Source organism: Chionomys nivalis, chromosome X (genome assembly GCF_950005125.1).
Source record: "Chionomys nivalis chromosome X, mChiNiv1.1, whole genome shotgun sequence".
Lineage (NCBI taxonomy): Eukaryota > Metazoa > Chordata > Mammalia > Rodentia > Cricetidae > Chionomys > Chionomys nivalis.
In genome coordinates, this window is record NC_080112.1 from 117,402,696 (window position 1) to 117,429,004 (window position 26,309).

Consider the following 26,309-nt stretch of genomic DNA (forward strand, 5'->3'; position numbering starts at 1 on the left):
TTGTGCGAGATAAGCCAGACCCAGAAAGACAGATGAAGAGTGTCTCCCTCATGTGAAGCTCCAAGCTCCAAATCTTCGGATGGAGTAGTCGCAGGAACCAGCAAAGCAAAAAGGTACCATGGGGGGCGGATAGCACTAGAGAACAGCAGTACACAAATGAGAGAGATGGGGAAATGTGCCTTTAATTGTGGAGTGGAGGGGGAGGTCATTAAAGAAAGAGAGAGAGGGTAAAACAACACTAAGGATGTCTGAAAAAAATAAGGAATTGTTTACCCAAAATTACACATTAAACATCTAAGTCTATGTGTATAAACACATATACACGCTTAGGATATGTAAGTGTGTGTGTATACGCATGTGCACGAGCACTTAGACTAGCTTAGGAAAAATATATTCTCTAAGCTCAGTTATCCCACTTGGGCTGACAATGCTCCTCCCAAGAGGTATAGACTATATAACGAAACCCCCAATAGCAGGCATAAGAAGCCCCATTTCAAGTTGTTGGCCAGGCTAATGCTGTTGCTTTCAGTGGCCTTCGAGAAGCAACGGTGAGTCCGTATTGCTGGAAACGTGACACTTCACACACAGGACTTGCAGAAAACCCACTGGAACTGACATGAAAGCCCCCCTCCGCAAAGACCAGCTTTCGTAGTCTCCAAAGGTGCTGTGTAAGCTGCCAAGGAGGAAAAGCAACCAGTAGTCCTACCCAGCTAGAACTCCTACGTGCATTAGAACCATAAGCAGTAAAATACACTTTTAAAAAATATACTAGGAACACTTTTCGGGATAGATCACATATTAAGACAAGAAGCATATCTCAGTGAATTTAAAAACTAAATCAGGCCCATCGTCCACTACCTTATTTCAAAATGGCAATATTGGAATTTGGGGAGGAGATGGAGTTTGCTTTAAAAAAAAAAAAAAAAAACACAGTGCATGTGTCCCTAGCTGGGTTCAAACAAATTCTGTAGCTGAAGGTGAAGTTCTAAACTTTATGCCTCTACCTCCTGAGTGCTAAGATTACAGGCATTACAAACTGAGACTCCGTGCTGGCTTCTACAGTGCTGGGAAGTAGCCGCAGTGGTGTGTGTGCTAGGCTAGAGCTCTATGCAGTAAGCTACATGCTCAACATGGGTGTGGTTATCTTTGCAATCTTGACCAGAATTAGAGAGGAAAAAAATGCCCAGGCTCTGTGTACCTTGACAATAGCAGCTTCGGGCTACATAGCAAAGAGTAAATGGCAGGAAACATACATACATAGACTTAGTTCTGGAATTCTGAGGTATATCTTTTGATGGGAGAAGAATTCCTACTCAGGCACCCTACAAAAGGAACTTCCTGGAGATATCATAATTGTCTGAGGCTCTTTCTACTCTCAGACTGACCAGAACATGCTGGGAAAGCTGGCTGTCTTGGGACCAGTCTGACCACATGCCATTGAAGGGGCTGCTTGACTCTGGGATGGAAACCAGGCATAAAAGTCTGTTCTTGACTTTTGACCATTCACAGAAGACGTTAGAAATGCGTTCAAGAGAAAGGCGAGGAACCTCAGCCCAGGTATGACAATTCTCACAGGTTCAACAGTACTTAACAGCACTAAAAAGGTTTAACGGTCCTACTAAACCCCAATCCACGCCCCAGCTCCCCTAAAGGCAGACAATGCAAATACGACAGACTCTAAATTCGCTTTCTATGAAAACCCAAAGGAAAAGACCTCATGGGATAATCTTTAATTTCTGTTCTTTGTCAAGTAACAGGTGAACTACTAGGCCCTGAGAAGAAATTGTCTCACTGTGGCTCTGGCTGGCCGGGAAATGACTATGTAAACCAGACTGGCTTGGAACTCGCAGAAATCCACTTTCTTCTGTTCAGAGCACAGTGATTAAGGCTGTGAAAAAGCAGCCCCAACTAACTAAGTGATAGTCTGCAAACATCTCTCCAGAGCCTCCAGAGCTTTTCTTCTTCAATATAAATCTGTTGGCACAGATGACTACCACACCTTCCCAAGGCGAAGCAGCGACTTGGAGAGTCTCAACCGTGTCCCTACAAACCCAAGGACCGTGCCTCCCAGACAAACATATTCTGCTCGTTGCGGCACCAAACGGCTCTGCTTTGAGCTTTGGGGGCTCAACCTGTAGCAGCCAGAGGTCAAATGGAAGCCAGGATAGCAGGCTCATGATTGGATAGTTGGTAACCTGTACTACCGGCCCCCGGGGCCAAAAGAGAACTCTTCCTGGTTGAGAGGCACGGGCTTTTGTAACCCAGGAGCTTCAACCCAGAATCTCCTGAGGCAAGCTGCTAGTGAGCATTCAAGGCATGGAGCGCCGAGACACCAACTACCTGCTTTATGAAGGACTTGATAAGGATGAAGAAAAACGGAACGGTCAGTGCGTGCTGGGAAAGGTGGATTGGAGATGTCCACGAGGGGAGGAGCGTCCCACTGAGAAGACTAGACAGGCGCTGTGCGCTGCTGGCTTCGCTGCGACTACATGGCGCCCTCAGGTCACCCTGGGCTTTAACTCCTGGTCTTTCTCTGTCTCTCTACTTCCAGGTGTAAAGACACAGATCTCCTTTCTGACTGGAGAGGGAAGATTGGAAAATGACAGTGGTCAGGGCCAGGCTGGAGCCGCCGCAGCCGAAGGGGAAGGAGCAGAAGAATTCAGTGGAGAAGGGCCCTCAGCTGCTGGTGCCTCATGCCTCATGGATAACTTGAAACAAGAGGACCACGGCACCAGCCGCAGTGACCAGGAGAATGAGAAGCAGCCAAAAGAGCCAGTCCCCAGGGACACGGAGGTTGCAGAATGTGCACAACCTGTGTCCGTGCTGGTGCGCCAGCGTGGTTTCCAGTACAAGTTCAACCAGTGGCAGTTGCAGGAGCTGGAGCGGTTTTTCCAGCAAAATCACTACATCAGCGCAGAACTAAGGTAAGCAGATAGCGCAGCCTGAAACCCTGTTTCCTGGGAGCACGAGGTGACTCAGGGTGACTTTTGGCCCTCTCCCTGATCCTCCTCCTTTACCACTCCTTAAAAACTGCATCTTGCTTATTCATTCATTTGCTTGGTTTTATTTGTGGGTGTGGGGATGCGCTTCTGTGGGTGTTAGTGTTAGTGTTAGTGTGAAGGGCAGAATACAATTGAGTTAGTCCCTTGTCTCCTTCCACCACAGGAGTCCCAAGGATCACCCTCAGGCCTTCGGGCTTGCTGGCAGTCGCCTTTAGCTTCTGTACTATCTCCTCAACCCATCTCTTACCCTATGTAAATAAAATCCCCCTCCCAAAGCAAGGCTGCCGACTCCTGCTTCCTGCACCGGTGTGCTGGGGGGAGTGGTGAGAGTCGTGCAAAATGGGCGTGCTGGCTAGTTTTCTGTGAATTTGACACAAGCCAGAGGCATCAGAGAGATGGGAACCTCAACTGAGAAAATGCCTCCCTAAGATGAGGATGTAGACCAGCCTGTAGGGTATTTTCTTAATTATTGATTAATGTGAGAGGGTCCAGACCATGTGGGTGGGGCCATCCCTAGGCTGGTCAGTCATTCTGGGCTCCATAAGGAGAAAGTCAGTAAGCAGCTCCTCTCCATGGCCTCTGCATCAACTCCCGTCTCTTAAATTCTTGTCCTACTTGACTCCTGTACTGACTTCCTCCAATGATGATCTGGAAGTGTAAGCCAAATAAACACTTTCCTCCTCAGTTTGCTTTTGGTCATGGTGTTTTCCTCACGGCAATAGTAGCCCTAACTAAGACAATGGGAATGGAAGTATTTTCTTACATTATTTCAGTGAATCAGAGTGGAAAACTTTGGGCAATGAATTTTATGAGTAAGGTCCTGTTAAAAGATGTGAAAAGTTGACCCAACACCCATCAGTTGCCCTTTGACCTGCACAGGTGCATCAGAGCACGGGTATACACACCCCTACACCTACAGAATGCATGCATTAATGCACACTAAATAAGTTCAACAAATAAACGTGATATTTCGTTTCCCTGGTGTCAGCAGGCTGGACATCCTCATGAGTTAATTGGACATTAGAAGTCTTCAGATGTCCCCCCCCCCATTAATCTGTCTTCCTTTATTCGTCCTTACCCTTTAATCCGGACAAAATGCCTCACGTAGTTTTTTCCTATTTGTGTTTGCTTTGTAGCTTTTCTTTTATTATTTGAGAAAGTCTTGTGAACCACCTCACTTGATGTTAGGAGCATTTCTTTGGAGGTTTAGGCTGTCCAGATTAGTGTTTTTTCAAAATTCTTATTGGGGACATGGTGTGTTTAAATCTCTGCTAATGGTGGATGATAATAAAACAAAATTACCAGCAGGTTTTGTTTATTTGTTTGTTAAGACAGGGTTTTCCTGTATAGGCCAGGCTTTCCTGGAACTTACTCTGTAGACCAAGTTGGCCTCAAACTCACAGAGATCCGTCTCCCTCAGCCTCCCAAGTGCTGGGTTTAAAGGCGTGCACCACCACCACCCAGCACCAGTAGCATTTTTTAAAATCTCATAATCTTCAAGGTGAATGTCACCAGTACGTGAAAGATGGGACAAACATTTAAAAACAAATATAAAGTATCTTTCATATACTTTATTTTATCCAAGATGCCCAGTAATGAACATCTGTTATTTTTTTTTCCCTCAGAAAACAGCTGGCAAGATGGATAGGCGTGACTGAAACTAGAGTTCAGGTAAGGAGAAGACAATTTGGCAAGACAGCTATTCTAGAATTTGCTTCTTATCTTGAATCCTTTCGTCCTGTGGGGAGAGTTGTTGTGTCGTGGATTTTTTTTACCACATTATGTTTCAAAATAACATGTTTTTCAAAGATGTTTTAACAATTCATGTGTATAGATGTGTCTGCGTCTATATGCAAGTACCCTCAGAGGCCAGAAGAGAGGGTCAAATCCCCTGGAGCTTGAATTACACGTGGTCCTGAGCTACCTTATATAGGTGATAGGAACCAAACTCAGGTCCTTTACAGGAGCAGCAAGTGTTTTTAACTCTTAGAGATCCCTACAGGCCCCTTAAAATGACTTTTAGCTTTATGTCCTCTGTGAGCATAAAATGGGATAAGAAAATCCAATCAACTAAAAATGGCTCATTTCAAGATGAAGCACAACTTCCAAAGAGAACACAGAATAGCACTAACCTCCTTTCACTCCCTAGACACATATGTATGATACATACATGTATCCTATAAATTATGAATATGTGTGTTTTAACATATAAATATGAATACAATTTATGCATTAATTATTGTATTAATAGCATATTAATATAGAAATGTTGTGTGTAACTCCTTGTAATGCTAATATCCTTCAGATAGAATGTCTCTGTAAAGACATCCCACTAGGGTTATAATTATAAATTATTCAAATTTACTTTGAATTAATTTAAATGAGATCGGGAGTTCCATGATCTTAAACTGAAATACTGAAAACTAGGCATAGATTCCATCCTTACAGGGATAACCTGGGTGTGAGGATAGTTCACAGGGTGAACCCTGCACTCTTCATAATGCTGATGTAAACTTGGTTAAACAGAGACTGATGAAAATGGGGAAGCATAGAGTCCATATGCCCTGTCCTCCTCCTGCTGTTTGAAGCGCCTGGTAAAGCCACACAGATTAGGGCACCCAGCATTCTGACTGAAGCACAGTGGTGCATCTGCCTGAAAATGCTGCTAACATCCTCCAGAGTGGATTACTGTAGAGACGGGGAAAGACATGCCCCATCTGGACACTTGTCCAGGGACTATTCTGCAGTACTGGGGTGGAAACCAGGGCCTCCCACATTCTAATCAAGCACTGGACCCTGTGCCAGCCCCTCAGCCCCTCACAGAATTAGGGCAGTGAGACAGCAGGTTCTTCTGTGCAGTATAAAATATAGGGGCAGCTAACGCTCCATGGTGTGTTTTCTGATTATATCCTGATTATCCTACTGAACCAGATTTTTTTTCCTTCTGACTTGTAGAATTGGTTTAAGGGGAGGCGAGAACAATACAAGAGAGATCAGAAGCGTGTAGAGATGCTTCTTTTCCGAAGACTGTGAAGTAAGTCCTAAAGAAGCGCCCTCACCCAGGAGCCAGATGTTCAGAAGCTTTTGCTGCCGCTAACACTCACACTCGTATCCCCTCAGCATCTGTATTTTCAATAAAGAGATGACTTCTCCGTACATTTGTCCCCATTTGTTTTCAGGAATTTCAGGAATGTCACGATGATTGTATAAGCTATCAAGAAACTGTTATTTAAACACAATGACAAGGTCTCTTTGCACAAAATGGCAACACTGGGTCAGTGGCGCATCGGTGTGCCCTGCAGATTGCAGGCATTTCCCAAGTAGTGCGGTAGGTTTGGCCTGACCCACCCACGCCTGTCTGTCCCTGCTATCATGCTGCCCACATCCCCCACTTCTATCTTGTCAGACCACAAATGCGGAAGGAGGCGAGGACAAGTCCCTAGGAAGAACCAGTTTTTCTCCCAAAACAGAGCTAATTCTGCCCATCCTGGGAATCTGGGTCTAACTTTGGACTCTGACAGAAACTTCCTAAGAAACTATTCAAGGAATTCATGGGAAGCAGGTAGCAAAAGTCTAGCTTTCTGTTCCCAATGCTCCTACAGTATGAAGCACCCAGGGCACTTAGGAATGGTTCTGCCAGAGATCTGTGCTTCAAAAAGAATGCTGGATCTACTCCATTCCATCTGCAGCGGGGCTTCCCTCTCTTTTGTGTCCTACCCCCAGTCCAGGAGGTATATTATCCCTCCTCCTCAGAGCGGAAGCTGACACTCCATAAGGTGTATTTTCAAATTGTGTAATTCTCTCGATTTCAGAAATAGAGTAAGGCTTAAAATCTATTTTATGTTCCTGATAAACTGAACATGACTTTAAAAAATCAGAAAACAAAACACCCCGTGTACTACATTGTGTCCTTCATGCTGACTCTGTGTGACAGCTGTACACTGAATGGTGCCAAAAAAAAAAAAAGACAAAACGAAAAAAAAATAAATATGGCCCTTCCACAGCCAAGATCTGTGTCAATGTCCATAGCTCCTGCTACAATCAAAGGCTGAGCTGATGTCTGGGGTCTGGACTGCCACCTGGGCACATGTTGGTGTTTGGGGACTATGTCATCACTGAGGCTATGCCAATCTTGATGATCTGCAATGCCAACTAGGGCCAGGATGACATCCGAGCCCAGGCTGTTGCCAAGAACCAAGTCTTGGCCTGTGGTCCTACCACAGCCTGAGTCTGTGCTGATGTCCGTGACCCCTGTTGCCACCAAACACCACACTGATGCCCAGGATCTGGGCTCCCACCCTGTGGCCTTCTTGGTGCCTGAGAGCTGTGCCACTGCTGAACCCACACTGACCTGAGTGAGACACAAATGCCACACAGAGCGAGAGCATCATACAGGCCCAAACTGTGGCCTTGGCTGTGTCTAGGTCAGTGGCCCTGCCACAGCCGGGGTCTGCACTGATGTTCAAGTTTCCTGTTGCCATCAAAGGCTGTGCAGATGCCATGCTCCGTAACCCCACCTGGGGTCATGTAGGTGTTTAATAGGCACACTGCTGCTAGGTCCACGCTGATCAGAGGGACCTGCACTGTCATCTGGGCCTGGACTACTGCCAAGGACCATGTCTGAGTTCATGGTCCAATCAAGCCGGGATCTGTATTGATATCCATGGCCCACATTGCCACTAAGGGCCACTCAGACATCAGGGGCCTGGGCTACCACTTAGGGCCATGTTACTGTCCGAGAGTTAAGTCTCTGCTGGGGCCATGAGATTTGAGGAGCCTGTGCTGCCAGCCAGGGCCATGGTTTCTTTGGGGGTCAGGGGCCATGTCTGGGTCAATGACCCTGCTACAGCTGTGGTCGATGATGTCCATTTCGTTCTTCGTTTCAGACTGAGTTTTAGCTCTGCCTGGGACATTTTGTCTCAAAAAAAGGAAGAAAGAAAGAGAGAAACAAAGAAAGGAGGGAGGTAGGAAGGGAGGGAGGGGAGGAAGAAATGATCCCTTTCGTATTTCATCTTATCAGTTCCGTCTGTCACTTCTCATTTTCCTGCCAAGCAGAGAGCAATGGGCATGATTTGGTTTTTAAAATGTAACCATGTTTGTTTCAGAAATTGTGTGAATGTACAGCTTTGTCCCAAAGCCTCCTTGGTAATGCGGGTGTTTCTATCCTGTCTCTCGAGTGGCCCTGCATTTCAGGCCCTTAGGACGGAACTTCACTGAGCTGCAGCCCTGCTCTCCTGAGCTGCAGGTGCCCCTGTTGCATTTCCCCTGTTGCATGGCGGCTTCAGAGCGCAGCAGTAGCTCAGAGGGCTTGGGGAGCCCTTCTGATCAGGACCCTCCTGAGGAATTCCAGCCTTGCATAGGAGAACATGGCCGTTGTGTATCTAGAGAAGTCACTGGGGGCTACGGCCTTTGGAACTGTGGAAACCCAGCCTCTGCTATTCAGTGCCCCTCTATACCATGTGATCTTGGAAGATCCCAGGCAGTCTCACGGGCACCACAGAGAGCTGAAAGGGTAGACACGATACTGACCAACACGGAGTGGTTCTTGAATCTTTAATGCCATCTCCGGTTTTTTCATACGTCTTGCTTTTATTTGTATTTAGTTTTAAAACATTTTCTTGATTCTTTGTGAATTTCGCATCATGCATCCTAATATGACTCATTCCCCTGTCTCCTCGCTTCTGCCCTCTGCGCTTGCAACCTCCCCTGCCAAAATAAAGTTTAAAAGTAAAACAAAAACCCGAACCAAAGCACAAAAAAATCAACCATCCCTCAAACCTCGGTGCGGAAGTTGCGCTGTGTCGCAGGTTACCCTTCAGTCCACACATATATGCCCTTTGCTTGCAAATGGTCATTGCACAGAGTCACTGGTCTGGTCCGGGACCTCTGGTTTCTGCCGTGCTGTGGGTACTGGGCCCTCACTTGGACTCTCTTGGACGTCCTGTTGTTGCCCCGTGTTGTGGAGATCCTGCTGCTTTGGGTCTGTGCCGTCACGTGCTCCAGCGGTTCAGAGATGAGGTGGGTGTGGGGTGGGCTACCTTGTTGACCTGACTCTGGATCTGGCTGGTAGCTGGGCTGGTTCAGCCCGCCAGCTTTCCCTCTCTGTCACCACCCAGGAGAGATCTCCATGTCTTGGTCTGTGGTCCTACCACAGCCTGAGTCTGTGCTGATGTCCGTGACCCGTGTTGCTACCAAACACCACACTGATGCCCAGGATCTGGGCTCCCACCCTGTGGCCTTCTTGGTGCCTGAGAGCTGCGCCACTGCTGAACCCATACTGACCTGAGTGTCGTGTGCTGCAACCCAGGCCCAGGGTGTCATATGGGCCCGAGCTGCAGCAGGGACCATGTCTGGGTCAGTGACCCTGCCACAGCCGGGGTCTGCACTGATGTCTGAGATTCCTGTGTGGATGCTCGGGATCTGGGCTTACACCTGGGCCATATGGGTGTTCACAGGCCATTCTGTTCAGGGGGACCTGCACTGCCACCTGAGGCCACTGTGACATTTGGGCCTGGGCACCTGCCGAGGACCCTGTCTGAGCCCATGGTCCAACCACAGCAGGGACCTGTATGGCTATCCATGGCCCATATTGCCGCTAAGGGCCACTCAGACGCATTAAGGGCCTGGGCATCACCAAGGGTCAGATCACTGTTGGAGGGTTGAGCCTCTGTTGGAGCCATGCATATCTGAGGAGCCTGCACTGCTTCCAGGGCCATGGTTTCACTGGGGGCCTGGGCTGCCCCAAGGTCCTTGTCTGGCTTGGGACTGGCTGGGTCTGTGATCCTGCTGCCTCTGTGGTCTGTGCTATGTCCCTGGCTCCTGTCACCACTGAAAGCAGTGAGGATTGGGCTGCACAGAGTTGGTCTTGCCCCCTCACTGGCTGAAGCACTAGGGAGAACTGGTCCTGCCCCCACCCACTGCAGCTCTCAGAACAGGCTCTGCACCTTGCCAGGGCAGCACAGCAGAGCTGGGGTGCAGGTGAGTCAGCCCTGAAGACATGCGAGTGGAGAGCTAGCCCATGGCCTATCACATGGTAGCATGAGGAGGGAGATACCCCTTGCCCCTTGCCCCAGGCACTTTACCTACTCCAGGCCGGAAAAACTGGTCCCAGGGTCCAAGAGTGGGAGAGCTGATCCTGCCCCTCACAGACTGCAGCACTCAGGAAGGTAGGCGCTGCACTTCTTCCAGGCAGCACTGTAGAGTTGACCCCCTTTGATGGGGGTACAGATGACCAGGCCATGGGAATGCTTGAGGGAGATCAGACCCCAGCCCTCATCTGGAATATGGTAGAGTGGGTGAGAGGGAGATGACCTCCCTCCCTCTCCCACCCTTTGCCACCTGAGGCAGGTGGCTGATCTGGCCCTGAGGCGGCACAGTTGGAGAATATGCACTGCCCCCCACTGGCAGTAGCACTCTGGAGAGCAGGCCTGTAGCTGGTTTTTTTTTTTTTTTACTCTTTTGCTCTTTGTTCTTTGGGGCCCCTAAATAACCACACAGAAACTGTATTAATTAAATCACTGCGTGACCCACTAGCTTTAGTTTCTATTGGCTAACTCTTATATCTTAATTTAACCCATTTCTATTAATCTGTGTATTGCCATGTGGCTGTGGCTTACCGGGTAGTTTCGGCGTCTGTCACCATATCATACCAAGTCTTCCAGTTCTTCTATGAGAAACTAAATAGCAGCCCACCCACCAAATCCTTACCATAACCAGAAATGCGTTTCTAAACCTGGCACAAAACAGTTCAGACTCTTAGGGTCTCTTCTTGCTATGTATGTGGAGGAACTAATAGAGGAGATCAATAGCCTTGGGAAGCTAAACAGTTTAGTCCTCTCAAACTTTATAATAAAAATAAGATACTCCCAAACCTACTACCAGAATTGTACTTCTTAAAACCTGAGTTATAGGGAAAAAATACATTTCCCTATGGGGAAAGCAGTTCAGTGTTTCTGTTGTAAGCTTAACATGTCTGAACCAAAGACTCTACACTGAAAGTGCCCAGAAAACTCCATAGTAGAGATCCCCAAACTATTCAGAATCAGATTGCACCTTTTGTCTAACTTCCCTCACCCCTGGCAGGCATGGGGCACTGTGGCACTAACATCAAATGGTAAGCCCCAGGTAGACTATATTGGTTATGGGAGAACCGCTTATGCTTCACTTCCTCCAAAACTGGTCCAGATCTTAAGATCTATCCAGCCCTCTTTCTTCCTATTCCCATTTGCCAGAGGAAAGAACTTGGAAATACAGATATATGAGGACTGGGAGACCCAAAGAAACTGACAGACCTTATAGATTGTTGACTGCAAAGCTAACAAATAGCCCCATGAACATATGATCCATTATTATGGTCCAGCCACCTGGGCAGAAAATGGATCCTGGGGTTGCCATATCTCCATCTATCTATATGCTAAAGCCCCATCATTAGATTAGAAGCTGCTGCAATGCAGTGCAGTGCAGTGCAATGCGATGCAAACTACTGAAGCTGCAAAGGCCCTTAACATCCTAATCAAACCACAGACCAAAATGCACAATGCCATTTACTAAAACCATTTACCTTTAGACTATTTACTTGTTTCTAAAGGGGGCATTTGTGAATAGTTCAACCTGAGCAACTGTTGGATACAAAGAGATGACAAAGGAAAAGTCATAGAAGAAACCACCAATCAGATGAAGATTGCTCATGTTCAAATCTAGACTTGGAGGGGCTAGAACCCAGATAAATGATCTGGGGATGTTTTACCTCTTTGGGGGGAGTCAAGAATATCATAATTGTTAAGCTTTTGATTCCAGAAGACTGTTTATTTTAGTTTGCATAGTTACCCTGTGTTTGGGTGGAGGCTCCACCCAAAGCCCCTTCCCCTGGACCTGCCTCAATCCAGACTCTGTCCCTAAGAAAGCCCACCATCAGCGGCTTCACTCACTCCCAGAGCATTAAAAGCCCCCACTCTTTTTTTTTTTTTTTTTTTTTTTTTTTTTTTTTTTTGGTTTTTCGAGACAGGGTTTCTCTGTGGTTTTGGAGCCTGTCCTGGAACTAGCTCTTGTAGACCAGGCTGGTCTCGAACTTACAGAGATAAAAGCCCCCACTCTTGTGGTTTCCTCAACTTCCCCTGGGGCCACTCAGTGATGCTTTGCTCAGAATAAACCTGGATTTATTAATTCGGCTTGACTGGCTTATTACATCAGTGGTGGCAGAGTCCCATTAAGCAGGCATTTAAACTGAACATTTGTTGCCGAACCCGAGTAGAGTCTTTCCTGCTACCAGGTGGCCATGGAAAACCACTCTTCATTCTCCTCCATCAGACAGACTTGCTTGGTGAGTAACTCAGTTCCAAGCCACAGCCTCTAAAGGGGTTCAGGACCCCTTCCATCTTCCAGTCTGCCTGTCAAGACACTGCAGTGCCAGGTAGCTGGCCTGATCTGGGATAGAGACAGCCTCTACTTCTTGGGGCTCCTTGTAAGGGAGACATCCTGCACAGGATTATCCCAAACCTCCTACTGTTGTGACCCCAGGCTATTTCAGAGGACGCCCTGTCTTGGTCTCCGAGTCTCCAGCTAATGGCTTGTGAATGGGGGTCCAAGTTGGTTTCCCAAACACCCTACAAAATTTATCCAAACCGGGGCTGAATTAGCCTGGCCAGGTTCCTGAGCACTGCATCCCTGCCCCTTCTCCTCCTGCTGTCCCTAGCCTTCCTCTCTGCTCACGGCTTTCGCCTGCAGGCAATCTCCTTGCTGCTCCGCCTGCCTGGATTTCGTGCTTCTGTCCATGATCTTCCAGTTTCCCCAGTGTGTTCCCTTCTTGGATGCTCAGTCTGCTCTGTTATGCTTCATGCCCCATCCCCCAATGGCCTGGGAGCCCCACAGTTTAAGCTGCAACTATGTCCTCCACATGGCTCCTGCCCCTCTGCCACCCCTTGTTCTTGCCTGCTCGGTTCCCCTCCACAGAACCTTTTCCATGCTGTGGGCAGCAGGGTAAGAGCTGCCTTAACGCCACAAAACACCTTTCACTCTTATGGTGTCTTTCTTATTTTAGGATTTTTAAGTTTCCCAGCAAGGGTTTTGTTTGTCCTTTTTGTTAAAGTTTTGTTTCTGTTAAAAGTCTTGTCTGTTCGTTATGTACAGATGGAAATATGCAAATAGACTAGAGTATGCTTGCTTTATGCCTGTGTGTGTATGTGTGCTTGTTTTAAAATCTGTAAAACTTGTAACTTCCGATTGCAACTCCTCTGGAAAAGTACAAACATGTGGTTAGCTGCCACTCAGTGGAGGTCAAAACCAAAACCTCAGTGCCATCTTTACTACAGACATCCACATGCGCTGATCCCACCAGGGAAATATTCCTGTCTAATATACTTTGGCTTACAAGATATTTCTATGAAACTTTATTCTGCCTTCTACAAATTAGGATTATACTCTAGGTCTCAGGACTCCAGCTAAAAACTAGAGACTAAAATATCCTAATCTTTTTGCCTCTACTAGTATTAGTAAGCTGTAACTGATTGGGTAAACTGTATCTCCAAATTTACCTTATATGTCTAATTTAGATATACCCGACAGGTAAAGGTACCCTGATCCTCAAGTGCCTTTACAGATCTGACAGTATGGCATTTAAAGAACGAGCTTCTTATGATACAGAGACATGCAAGCTCCTGCAGCATCCTGTAGCTCCTCGAAGAAGATACATGGTTGCAGAAGGCCTTACTTCTGGAGGCTTGCTTTGGGATGTGGCAAGTCCAGGTACACAGAAAAAAAAAAGCTTCCTTTCACCTCATCAGCTGCCTGGACCCTGCCTAAAACAAATGACAGTAACACTAGGGAATCGATGATCTCATCCTGCCAAGACAGGTAGACCAAACCCTACCCCCACAGGAAAGTCTGTCAGGCCTCCTGCTGTGGGACAATGGTCTTTTATCCTGTCACTTGTATTATTTTTAAGAAAACGCTGATTGGCCAGTAGTCAGACAGGTAGTATAGGCAGGGCAAGGAGAATTCTGGGAAGAGGGCAGTTTCAGTCTCTAGTTGTGACCCAGCCGCAAAGGAAGCAAGATATGACTGCCTTGCCTCGCCAAGAAAGATACTAAGCCACGTGGCCAACACAGACAAAAATTATGGGCTAATGTAAGTTATAAGAATTAGTTAATAAGAAGAGCCTGAGATACTGGGCCAATCAGTTTATAACTGATGTAGACCTCTGTGTTATCCTTTGGGCCTGAATGACTGAAGGACCCAGTGAGACGGAAACCTGCCAACAGCTTCCTGGGCTTAGCAGCTAAAGGCAAGTACTGCTTCTAAGACTGGTGTTTGCCAAAGACCACAGAAAGACTTGGGATTGCCTGGGTAGATGAAAAAAGCTGTGTCACTTCTGCTCCTTTGTTTACCTCTCTCAGAGCTATCTGATGGCATTTGATGACTTAAGGTGCTGGTAGCTCAGTACTTCATTATTTAAGTTTCCCACTAAAAGTACAGACAAGTGTGCCTCTTTCACAGGCTTCATAGGCCAGGATTACCAGGTTTCAGATATAACTTCTGAGGTTCAGAGTTTTAAATTTCTTCTAATTGTCTTCTAAAATGTTCATGCTTTTCAACCTAAAGCCATAGCCTTTTCTATAACTCCAAGATGCATAGCAATCTGTCCCAGCTATCTACAGATAGATACCTGCAGGCTCCTGGGAGAAGTTCTGCTGCTGTATCAAGAAATCTGATCTGGTGAGAATTATCAGTCTCCAGAGGCTATTTTGACCCTGCTCATTTTCTGTTCCAGCTGTCTTACAGATAGATACCTGCAGGCTCCTGGGAGAAGTTCTGCTGCTGTATCAAGAAATCTTGTCTGGTGAAAACTATCAGTCTCCAGAGGCTATTTTAACCCCACTCCTTTCCGAGCATATTTTGCAGGTTCACCCCTGCCTGGGCCTAGGCCTACCTGCAGAGAGTTCTCCAGGTAATGCCAGCACCTGCACCAGCTCTGGGGACTTTACCATTGGTCCCACCTCTCCAGGCTCAAATAGGCACCTACGAGCAACTAAAAATCTGGTTTTAAAGGGTGTATCTGCTCTCATGTCTCACCCATTGACCTGTGCCTCTCCTGGACAACCAGGGCACTTATCCATCCCATTCTTTCCAGCAGTTAGCCACCTTTCCCATGGCTAGCCCCATTCATTCATAACAATCTGTTTTTTCTCCTAACAACCTGCCTTCTCATCTCCCTCAAAACACAGATGCCCAAGGTCTCCAGGATGGCAGCTAACCAGATGCCTCTCCACCCACACCTCCCACTGAGTGTGAGCCCACTCCTAACTCTCTTCCACCCCACCTTGCCCCATGCACACAGGAAGTAGCCAGACTTGAACCAGTGCCCCATGCCCAAAGAGTCTGGTGCGTTTTGGGGAACACCACTCTAGCCCTTGGCATCCATATACCCAAAGAGTCTGGAATCGTTTGGATGGAGGCTATGCCCCAATCTCCCTGCCCTGGAGCTGCCTGAAAGACCATCATCAGCATCTCCACCCCCGAGGGCCGCCCTCGTGGTTTCAACTTCCCCTGGGACCACTCAGGAATGCTTTGCTCAGAATAAACCTGGATTTATTAATTCGGTTTGACTGGCTTATTATATCAGCAGTGGCGGATTTCCATTAAGAAGGAATTTAAACTTAACATTCTAGTCATAAGATTTACCTTTAGCCTCATAGAAGCCATGGAAATATAGACCCCTAAACCAAGGTAATGTTCTTTACCTTGAGAAGGGATAAGGCCAGAGGGGGAGTAAGGAAGAAAAAGAGAGTACAGGCAAAGGGGACCAAGAAATAGAGGCAAGAGAAAGGGCTCCAAGAGAGGAAGACAAAAGAGAGGACCAAGAAAGTGCGTGGGTGAAATGGCAGGGTTATATAGGAATGAAAAGCTGGGGGAGAGAGTGGGGTGACAAGAGCTGAGAAGAGCCACAGGTAGTCATGAAACAGAAAGCCTAGAGACTAGCATGAGCTTTGGTATGCTAACAGGCACCACAAGTGCCAATTGTCCCTTTCCCATGGTGATATGATAAGGAAATGGCTCCTTTGATAGAGGGTAACAGGCACAGAATCTGGGGGACTGGTGTTTCCTTTAGACCTGACACTGATCATACAGTCCCTGAAGTTTCTTTCCTTACCCCTCCCTTCTCATCCTAGTGACCAATGCCTAGTAGTTTAAAGGCACTCAAAGAGAATTACGTAACCATATATAAGAGACAAAGAAGCCAATAATATATTAATGCCTCGACCTGGTGATATCTGGGGCCCTCTAGCTTTCAGATATTAATCCACACTGCTTCCTGGCAAAATGGAGCCCTTGAATTCTGTTTTTTGTTTGTTTGTTTGTTTGTTTTTTGGTTTTTCAAGGCAGGGTTTCTCTGTAGCTTTGGTGCCTGTCCCGGAACTAGCTCTTGTAGACCAGGCTGGCCTCGAACTCCCAGAGATCCGCCTGCCTCTGCCTCCCGAGTGCTGGGATTAAAGGCTGAATTCTGTTTCTTGAACCGGGAACATCTGGTACAAAGTTAATGCACTATACAATACTACCAAGCTCAGCTGCCAGCTTGGGGTTGACTCTCTCCCCCTGAATCATATTTAGAGCAGCTTTTGTTTGCTTTCTAGAAGCAGAAAATTCCTTAGCATCCCTGTCACAAGTTGGAAGCTTAGTTCCAGGAGGTTTTACCCTGGGGGCATCCTTCCTGTTACATAAGTGTAGAGCAGACGGTCTCATCTTAAATTCAGCTAATCTCAACAACTACAGCCTCATCAACAAGCCGTGGTTGCTACATCAAGCTTCATAGTATTCATATTATCGATAAACTGTACATTTTGCACTTCTTCTGCCACATTTGGTTTCCATTGTAGACCTACAAATGCCTACTAAGTGCCCCAGATTCAGTATTATGCTATCTGGAACTTTTCTTTAATTGGTCTAGTACCTTTCAAGATGACCAACAGATTCTTTGCCAAAATATCACAAGAATGTTCTCCAGCCCAGTTGCTCGTATTTTTCCCCTCCGAAGTCTCCTGATCTAAGCCTCCATGGTTTGCATTGCTCCTACTGTCTTCCAGGTAAGTAAGTGTTCACCCCTCATCAAGGATACTTCTCTTTATAACACATAGAGACCACTACAGAAAACAACAGCCAATCGAGTGAAGAGTTGTGGAGTCCAGTCCCAATGGATATATCTACAAAACACTCCTGCACCTAAGACTTCAGGAACATTGTGGAAGAGGGAGCCGAGAGATCTAAGGGCCAGGGGATCCGAGAGTTTGTTGTGGGATTATGTCTCCTAGTAACATCAGAAACTATACCCATAAAGTTGAAGCAATACGCCCATCCAAAGGTGATCTGAGCAAGGATGACACAAGCGAGCATGTCAGACTTCTCAGGGAAAAAGCCCAGGATGTCTCAACCCTACACAAAGAACTCCAGGCAACTGAGTAAAACTAGCAATAGAAGAGGAGGCCCTCTCCCAGAGGGAAGGCACACCAATTGGTTGTCCAGTGCCAAATGCTCAGCCCTAAAATCATACATACAAATGACTTATATGAACTCAGCAGATTATATTTGGGAATATATGTATATACAGATACATATATGCATATACAGACACATATATGCATGCAATAACAATTGATGAAAATCAGAGCAAGGAGAGCAAGGGGGAGTATATGGGACCCCTTGGATGGCGGAAAGAGAAATGAAATGGGGTAGAAATGAAATAAAATTAATACCTCAAAAATAACCCAAAGAACCAGGCAGTGGTGACACACATATTTAATGCTAGCACTTGGGAGGCAGAGGCAGGTATATCTCTGTGAGTTCTAGGCTAGCCTGATCTACAGAGTGAGCTCCAGGACAGCCAGAACTGCATACACCTTGTATAAAAAAACAAAACAACAACAACAAAAGAGGTAGGCCATTCCACTGATGCATGTATAGCTTACTTACATTTCTGTAGAAATGTACATTTCTTATATTTGAACTAACCATTAACTTAAAAAAGAAAACAATTAAAATTAAATCAGGCCCATTGTTCACGGCTTTATAAAAAAAAATTAGAGACATCTGAATTTCAGGAAATAAATAGATGTCTTTTTCCCCTAGAGTCTCAAATGCCCCCAATTGATCTCAAATGCATTCTGTAGCCAAAGTTACGCTAAAGCTCTGATCTTAATGCCTCTGCTCCCCAAGTTCTCAGATCACAGGCATTACAGGACTGAAAAACACCGTACCAGCCTCATGTAGTTCAGGGGCTCTAACCCTGAACTAAGGACACTACCAACTAAGCTACAACCCCTGCCCAAAAATGGGTGTCTCTCTGACTGTGGCCAGACTAGACAGAAAAATTCTCATGTTCTCAGGACTGTGCCCACAACAGTTTCAGGATTGAGAGTAATGACAAGCAAAGGCCACGAAGCATATAAGTGCTGCTTTCGTATATAAGCAGCTATCAGAACTGTGAGGTAAGTCTTTTTCTGAGAGAAGAATTCTTTAGGGATGGTTCGGAGCTATTTAATTTTGTTTTTCCTTTAGTTTTTTGTTTGTTTATTTGTTTGTTTTCCGAGACAGGGTTTCTTTGTGTAAAAGCCCTAGTTGTCCTGGAACTTGCCCTGTAGACCAGGCCTGCCTCGAACTCACAGACCAGGCCTGCCTCCCCCTCCTGAGTGCTGGGATTAAAGGCGTGAGCCACTACTGTCTGGCAGAAGGATTCTTACTTCACGACCAGAGCTCCTGAATATGGCCAGCTCAGACATGGAACTGACAGGAATACACTGGTGTTTTAGGACCCTTTCTAGTCTCAAAGTGACCAGAACATGCTGGGGAAAGCTGGCTGCCTCTGGACCAGTCTGACCACATGCCAGTGAAGGGGCTGCTTGACTCTGGGATGGAAACCAGGCACAAGGGCCTGCTCTTGACACTTTGACCATTCACAGAAGACGTTAGAAATGCGTTCAAGAGAAAAGTAAGGAACCTCAGCACAGGTGTGACTCTTCTCACAGCTTTTGCCAGCGCTCATGAAGGCTGGACAGTACTACTAAGCTCCTCCTCAGTAGCCCTGGTGAAGATGAGCCCACCAATCTGCCTGCTGAATAGCCCCAGGACCTGCAACCCTGCCCAAGCTCCTCAAAGTCAGAACATGGAAGCAAGGCAGGATCTAACTTTCTGTGGAAGTTCAAAGAAGAGCCTCCCAGATAAACACATTACTTAGTATCCATTCTCTGCCAAGTTGCAAGGACCCAATGTGGAGAACTAGACCAAGAAATGTCCACACATTTCTGCAAGACCTCCAGAGCTCCTCTCGGATCTTTTCTTACTCCCGGGAAATCAATTACCGGATTAGACCACCACCCATTCCCTAGGAAGATAATTCATCAAGGCCAGGTGACTCAGTTGAGACACAACTCGGAAGGCCCCTTCTACACCCTGCTTGCCCAGGTGCCATCCCTTCCCCGCAAACACAGCCTGTTCATTGCCGCTCTAAACTGCCCTCAGTTCCGCTCAGCCCGTAGCAACAGGAGTCAACAGGAAGCAAGGATAGCCGGCCCATGATTGGATACAAACTAACCTGGAGGACCAGGGTGCCAGACCGGAAGAGAGCCCTGTGGTTGAGAACGGCAGGGAGCTCCAGCTCGACAGAGGCACAACGGACAGCAAGCCGCAAGCCACTGCAACGCCAGCATTCCGGAAGGACATGGAGCGTCAAAACTTCGATTACCTGCTTCATGTGGGACATGATCACAACTGGGATGGTCAGTGCGTGCTGGGAACGGTGGGATGGTGCTGTCCATGAGGGGAGGAGCGTCCACAGAGGCGGCTGGGCTGCCCCGTGCACTGGCGTCGCCTGTAGGCGCTCGACTTCACGGGGACTTCGCAGCACCCGAGGCCCTGTCACCTCGGTGCCCTTTCTGTTTCCCACTTCCAGAGGCTGAGGCACTGAGGGTCTTGCAGGCTGGAGAGGGAAGAAATGAGGGAGCCAGTGGATGGGGCCGGGCTGGGCGAAGAGCCGCAGCCGCCGCAGCAGAAGCAGATGGAGCAGGAGAAGGAGCAGGAGCAGAAGACCCCTCAGCTGCTGGTGCCGCAGGCCTCGTGGATAACGGGAACCAAGAGGGCGCCGCTGGTGACCATGGCCAGGAGAATGAGCCACAGCCTCAGGAGCCAGATCGCGGGGCCATAGGAGACAACGAGGCTGCGCCAGCGCCAAGGCCTAAACGCAGCAGGTTTGCCCGCTGGCAACTGTCTAAGCTGGAGACTGTTTTCCAGTCTACTCACTACGTCAAAGCAAAAGCAAGGTGAGCAGATACCTGGCTGGGAGCATGTGGACCAGGGTTGTTGTTGCTTTTCCCCTAGTGCCCCTCTTACCCTCTATTTAAAATTATTTATCATTTTTTATTTTTTTAAAAAAATATTTATTTATTTATTTATTTATTTATTTATTTATTATGTGTACAGCATTCCTTCCATGTGTGCCCGCAAGCCAGAAGGGGGCACCAGGTCTCATTATAGATGGCTGTGAGCCACCATGTAGTTGCTGGGAATTGAACTCAGGACCTCTGGAAGAACAGTCAGTGCTCTTAACCACTGAGCCATCTCTTCAGCCCCTCATTTTTTATTTTTATTCATTTATTTTATTGTGTGTTTGCCATGCCGTATGTACTGAGGTATGAGGACAACTAGGGTCATCAGTCCTCTCTGCCATGTGGCTCTCAGGGTCGAATTCAGGTCCTCAGTTTAGCCGGCAAGTACCTTTTTCTGTTGAGCTGTCTCCTCAGTCTCTCTCTTGCCCTTATTAAAACAAAAGTCACCTAGGCCATCCAGGCCGCCAGACCCCGTACTCAACCTCTGGCACTAGGGTTCTGGGGTGAGTGAGAGAGAACATGGCAAACTGGGAATGAAGGTATTTTCATCTATTTAATTGTATAAAACTGGGCAGTGTCTGTTGATATAAGGTCTTTTTAAAAAATTCCATACCTCTGGGCCTGGCAAAGTTGCTCAGTGGTTAAGACCATTTGCTGTTCTTACAGAGAGCCCAGATGCATTTCTGATACATCTGTGTGTCGTGTATTTCTTAAGTGGCATAACTAAAGTTATTTCTCTCAAATACTGCCCTTTTACCTCCCATTAGAATTTCTACCCCCTCCAAAAAATATATTCTCCATAAAAATAAAATCCAATATTGAACATGGTGGCTTCTGTAGCACTGGGCGGGCCAATCAGACTATAGCAGTGAGTTCCAGGTAGCCTGGGCTTCAGAGTGGTGTGGTGTCTCAAAACAGAAAAGAAAAAAAAAAAAAACAACAACAACAAAAAAACAACTCTTCTGTGATCTCAGAAATCAGGAGGGAGAGACAGGTAAATCAGAAGTGCAAGATTGTTGTCTGTCCTCAGTTAAGTAATGAATTCCAAGCCAGCCCAGTCTCTGTGAGTCCATTTATGCAAGAATCTTGAACATATTCTACCATGCCTGTGTTGTTTTTTTCTCCGGATTTCCTGGGACAGGAGCTTCAGGAGCTTCCTTCGTTGTTTAAGCTGAACTGGATCTCACAAGGAGCTTCATTCCCCGGCTTTCTTCACTGGGAGAATTCAAGCCTGGGCAGCCAATATTGTACAAAAAAAAGAGTAGCATTCATTTTGTGTCTGTTATGCCTTTAATATCTCATTTTCTGGTGGATGAGATAGCTCTGTGGGCAAAGGTCCTTGCCATCAAGTCTGAGAACCTGAATTCATCAGTACACACACGATAGGAGAGAACTAGCTTCTATTAGTTGTCACTGACCGACATGCACAGGTGCACTGTGGCACAGGCAAACCAAATAAACAAAATAAATGCAACATATCACTTCCTTGTAGGTTTGACACCCTCCTATATGAAATGGACGGTAGAAATCCTTGGGTGGTTTCCATTAATCTGTCTTTTTATTTTATTTTTTATTGAAAATTTCCACCTCTTCCCCCCATTCCCCCTCCCCCTCCCTCTCTAGTCCAAGGAGCAGTCAGGGTCCCCTGCCCTGTGGAAAGTCCAAGGTTCTCCCCCCTTCATCCAGGTCTAGGAAGGTGAGCATCCAAACTGCCTAGGCTCCCACAAAGCCAGTACATGCAGTAGGATCAAAACCCAGTGCCATTGTTCTTGGCTTCTCAGTCAGCCTTCATTGTCAGCCACATTCAGAGAGTCCTGTTTGATCACATGCTCCATCAGTCCCAGTCCAGCTGGCCTTGGTGAGCTCCCAATAGATCAGTTCCACTGTCTCAGTGGGTGGGTGCACCCCTCGTGGTCCTGATTTCCTTGCTCATGTTCTCCCTCCTTCTGCTCCTCATTTGGACCTTGGGAGCTCAGTCCAGCGCTCCAATGTGGGTCTCTGTCTTTTGACTTTGTCCTTCTGTCCTGACATAGAGCCTCAAATGAGTTTTTCCTGTGTGAATTTGTTTTAGTAGCTTTTGCTTTTTTTAAAAAAAAAAGTTTCCTTCACTACCACTCCAAGTATTAGGAGTCCCCCCCCCCATTATTAGTTTTTTGCTGTCTATATTAGTGTCTTTCAAGTTATTTCATTGGGACATGCTTGGCTTTTCATGCCTGTTAATGGTGGGTTGGTAAAATAAAATTACTGATAGGATATTTTTAAACCCAAAATTTCCAAGGTAAATGTCACAAAAAGTGGGATGATAGGAGAAACATTTTAAAACTAATATAAAATGTCTTGTACATATTTTTATTCTATCCTTAGTGTCAAATACTGATCATCTGGCCGGGCGGTGGTGGCTCACGCCTTTAATCCCAGCACTCGGGAGGCAGAGGCAGGCGGATCTTTGTGAGTTCGAGACCAGCCTGGTCTACAGAGCTAGTTCCAGGACAGGCTCCAAAACCACAGAGAAACCCTGTCTCGAAAAAACCAAAAAAAAAAAAAAAAAAAAAATACTGATCATCTGTCATTTTTCCCCCAGAAAACAACTGGCAGCATCCATCGGTGTGAGTGAAACCAAAGTGCAGGTGAGGAAAGGGAAGCACCTTGACAGAACTGCCATTCTAGAACTTGCTTCTGGTCTAGGGCAGCTTTGTTCTGTCCATGAAATTGTTGTTTTGCTGTTGACTTCACACAGTTACCAAAAATGACCTTTTAAAAATATTGTTGGCATATTGTTTGTTCGTGGCTGTTTTGCCTGCATTTATGCCTGTGAACCATATGCATTGCCTGGTGCCCAAAGGAGCCAGAAGAGGGTGTCAGGTTGCCTAGAACTGGGATGAAAGATGGTTGTGTGCCACCCTATGGGTGCTGGGAATCAAACCTGCGTTCTCTAGAAGATCACCTAGCACTTTTAACTGCTAAACCATTTCTCCAACTAAAAAAACTACCTTTATATTTATTTATTAACCTATTTATTTATCTATCTATCTATCTTATCTATTTTGGTTTTTCCAAGACAGGGTTTCTCTATGTTTCCCTGGCTGTCCTGGAACATGCTCTGTAGACCAGGTTGACCCTGGACTCACAGAGATCCACCTGCCTTTGCCTCTGGAGTGATAGGATTAAAGGCATGTGCCCAAACTGGCCAGCCCAAAACTACCTTCTTAATGACTAATTTTATTTTTATTTTCTTTAGATGTGTGGATGTGTCTGTGTATATAACATATTTGTGGGTGCTGGAGGCCAGAAGAGGACATTAGATTATCTGGTGCCCTAGTTGCAGGCAGTTGTGAGCCTCCCAGTCTGAATGCTTAGAACCAAGCACAGGACCCTTGTAAGAGCAGCAAGTGTTCTTCTTACCTACTGAAACATCTCCCTAGCCCTGTCAATTTGACTTTAGAAGTTTGTGATCTTTGTAGAAAAGATAGAAAGAGAAATAACATAGCCTTACTATACAGAAATGGCTCATTTCAGATTTCAGTCATTTCAACACAGCTTCCTAAAGGAACAAAAAAGGAGTGGGGACTAAGCTACTTTCACTCCCTAAATCATACATATTATACACACTTGTCCTATGTGTAAATTATAAATATATGCGTTTGAGTTATAAAAATGCATCCATGTTATATGCACACATAGCTAGCTGCATTTTATATAAATCAGTAAGATATATAAACATGTACATATCTTGTACAACTCCTTTTATCATTAGTATCCTTTAAGTAGAATGTCTTTGTGGAGTCTTCCTGGGGTTATTACACATAGGATTGAAATCAGTGTAGCTAGGGGCACCATGATCCCACACTATTTGAAACACTGAAAACTAGGCATAGATTCCATCCTTACAGGGATAACCAGGGTGTGAGGATCGTTCACAGGGTGAACCCTGCACTCTTCATAATGCTGATGTAAACTTGGTTAAACAGAGACTGATGGGAATGGGGAAGCATAGAATCCATATGCCCTGTCCTCCTCCTGCTGTTGAAGAGCCTGGTAAAGCCACACAGATTAGGGCACCCAGCATTCTGACTGTCTGAAGCACAGTGGTGCATCTGCCTGAAAATGCTGCTCAGATCCTCCAGAGTGGATTACTGTAGAGACGGGGAAAGACATGCCACATCTGGACAATTGTCCTGGGAATATTTTGCAGTGCTGGGGATACTGTACCATGTTACTCACCCCCACCAAAATTAGAGCAGTAAGGAAGAAAGGTCTTCTGGCAGATCAAGAACATGGTATGCTTTTAGATTATTTATATGATAATTCAATTTCTGTTTCTCACGTGATAGAATTGGTTTAAGAGGAAGAGAGAAAAATACAGGAAATATCAAAAGGCATAAATAAAGACCCAGCAATACTCCTCCTGCTGAGCAGAAAACTTCAGCTTTCCCTGAAGATTGTGGAGGAGCCCTGGAGTTTCATCCTTGCCCAGGAGAAAAATGCAGATGCTTTTTTTTTCTGTCATCAACAACCAATTTTTATACTCATATTCCTTCCCCTCAGAACTTGTATTTTCAATAAAGAGATGAATTCTCAATATATTTGTTCCTGTGTCATCTAAAATAGTAAGATACCGGTGTAAGTTATCAGGAAATGGCCTTTAACCAGGATGACTAGGTTCCCTTCCATGAGGTGACAATGCTGAGTGACCATCAGTAGGTGCTGCATATCATAAGACCTTCCCTAGTGTGAGAGTGGACTTGTACTGACTCTCACTTTCTTTTTGTCCCCCTCCCATGCTGTCCTCACCCCACCCCTGACCATGTGCAAAAACGGCAGGGCAGCCGGGCGGTGGTGGCGCACGCCTTTAATCCCAGCACTTGGGAGGCAGAGGCAGGCGGATCTCTGTGAGTTCGAGACCAGCCTGGTCTACAAGAGCTAGTTCCAGGACAGGCTCCAAAACCACAGAGAAACCCTGTCTCGAAAAACCAAAAAAAATAAATAAATAAAATAAAATAAAAATAAAATGTCTACTTCTTGTAGCTCAGAAACAGGCTAATACTTGAATCTTTTTGCCCACTCTTGCAATGTTTTAAAGGGTTCCTGAAAAAACAGACGTACATTGTGCTCATCTTTGTGTGTCTTGGGATCAGCCTGAGACTGCCTGTGATCTTCCAGTGTTCCATGGTGCAGAGACAGTGAATAGATGCAAGGTGCCCCTACTTGCAAAGCTCATAACCTCCAAATAGTACTGTTCCAGCCGCCCCTTCAACCAACAGTGCTCTGCCCTCCTCACTTCCTATCCTGCTAACACAGGTCACCCCCAAGTAAGGCAGCTGTTCCTTAAAACTGGTTTCAAGGTTCTGGTACCTAAGCTCCAAAGGGAAAAAGCACCAAAAATTCTATCCACTGATGCAGAGGAGGAACTACTTACACCTTGTGTCTCTGAATGAAAGGTGACCCCATCCTGAGCCCCAGCCCTAGGGTACCCTTTCCTCTTCTTCCCCTACAGTGTCTCCCCTGCATACCTGTAGTGATTTCAGTTCTGTTCCCTGGACTCCCCCAATTCAACCCAGACCTGAGCAGTTCCTGCCATTCTGCCCTTCTGGCAAACCTAGACTAGTGGGTTTTCAACCTGTGGGTCATAATCCCTTTGGGAGTCCAGTGACCCATTCACAGGGATCATATATCAGATATCCTGCATATCAGTTATTTACATTACGATTCATAACAGTAGCAAAACTACAGTTATGAAATAGATAATGAAATAATTTTATGATAGGGGTTGCTACCACACAAGGAACTGTATTAAAGGGTCGCAGCATTAGGAGGGTTGGGAGCCACTGCCCTAGGCTTCACTCCTTTTGAACTGAACGATGCAAGTGGGAAGCCGTCACCCCCACTTATGGTGTATAGTCCCTTCTCAGCAAGTGAAGCATACACACATTTTCTGATGATA

General features: G+C 46.3%; 1 protein-coding gene and 1 long non-coding RNA gene across 2 annotated transcripts; both read left to right on the forward strand.

Moving 5' to 3' along the window:
* Positions 1–2,316: 2,316 nt before the first annotated feature.
* On the forward strand, positions 2,317–6,035 carry LOC130868607 (rhox homeobox family member 2-like). Its single transcript, XM_057760764.1, has 4 exons — positions 2,317–2,383; positions 2,552–2,924; positions 4,628–4,673; positions 5,958–6,035. The coding sequence occupies exons 1-4, from the start codon at positions 2,317–2,319 to the stop codon at positions 6,033–6,035; spliced, it is 564 nt and encodes a 187-aa protein (XP_057616747.1).
* Positions 6,036–20,245: 14,210 nt separating this feature from the next.
* Positions 20,246–24,756, forward strand: LOC130867279 (uncharacterized). The gene is made up of 3 exons (XR_009056449.1): positions 20,246–20,302; positions 22,950–22,995; positions 24,700–24,756. It is a non-coding gene; the product is annotated as an uncharacterized LOC130867279 (long non-coding RNA).
* The last annotated feature ends 1,553 nt before the right edge of the window (positions 24,757–26,309 follow it).

Coding starts and splice junctions, on each gene's coding strand:
- LOC130868607 (XM_057760764.1), top strand. CDS start 2,317: ATGGAGCGCCGAGACACCAACTACCTGCTTTATGAAGGACTTGATAAG. Junction 2,925..4,627: donor TACATCAGCGCAGAACTAAG/GTAAGCAGATAG, acceptor TTTTTCCCTCAG/AAAACAGCTGGCAAGATGGA. Junction 4,674..5,957: donor TGACTGAAACTAGAGTTCAG/GTAAGGAGAAGA, acceptor TCTGACTTGTAG/AATTGGTTTAAGGGGAGGCG.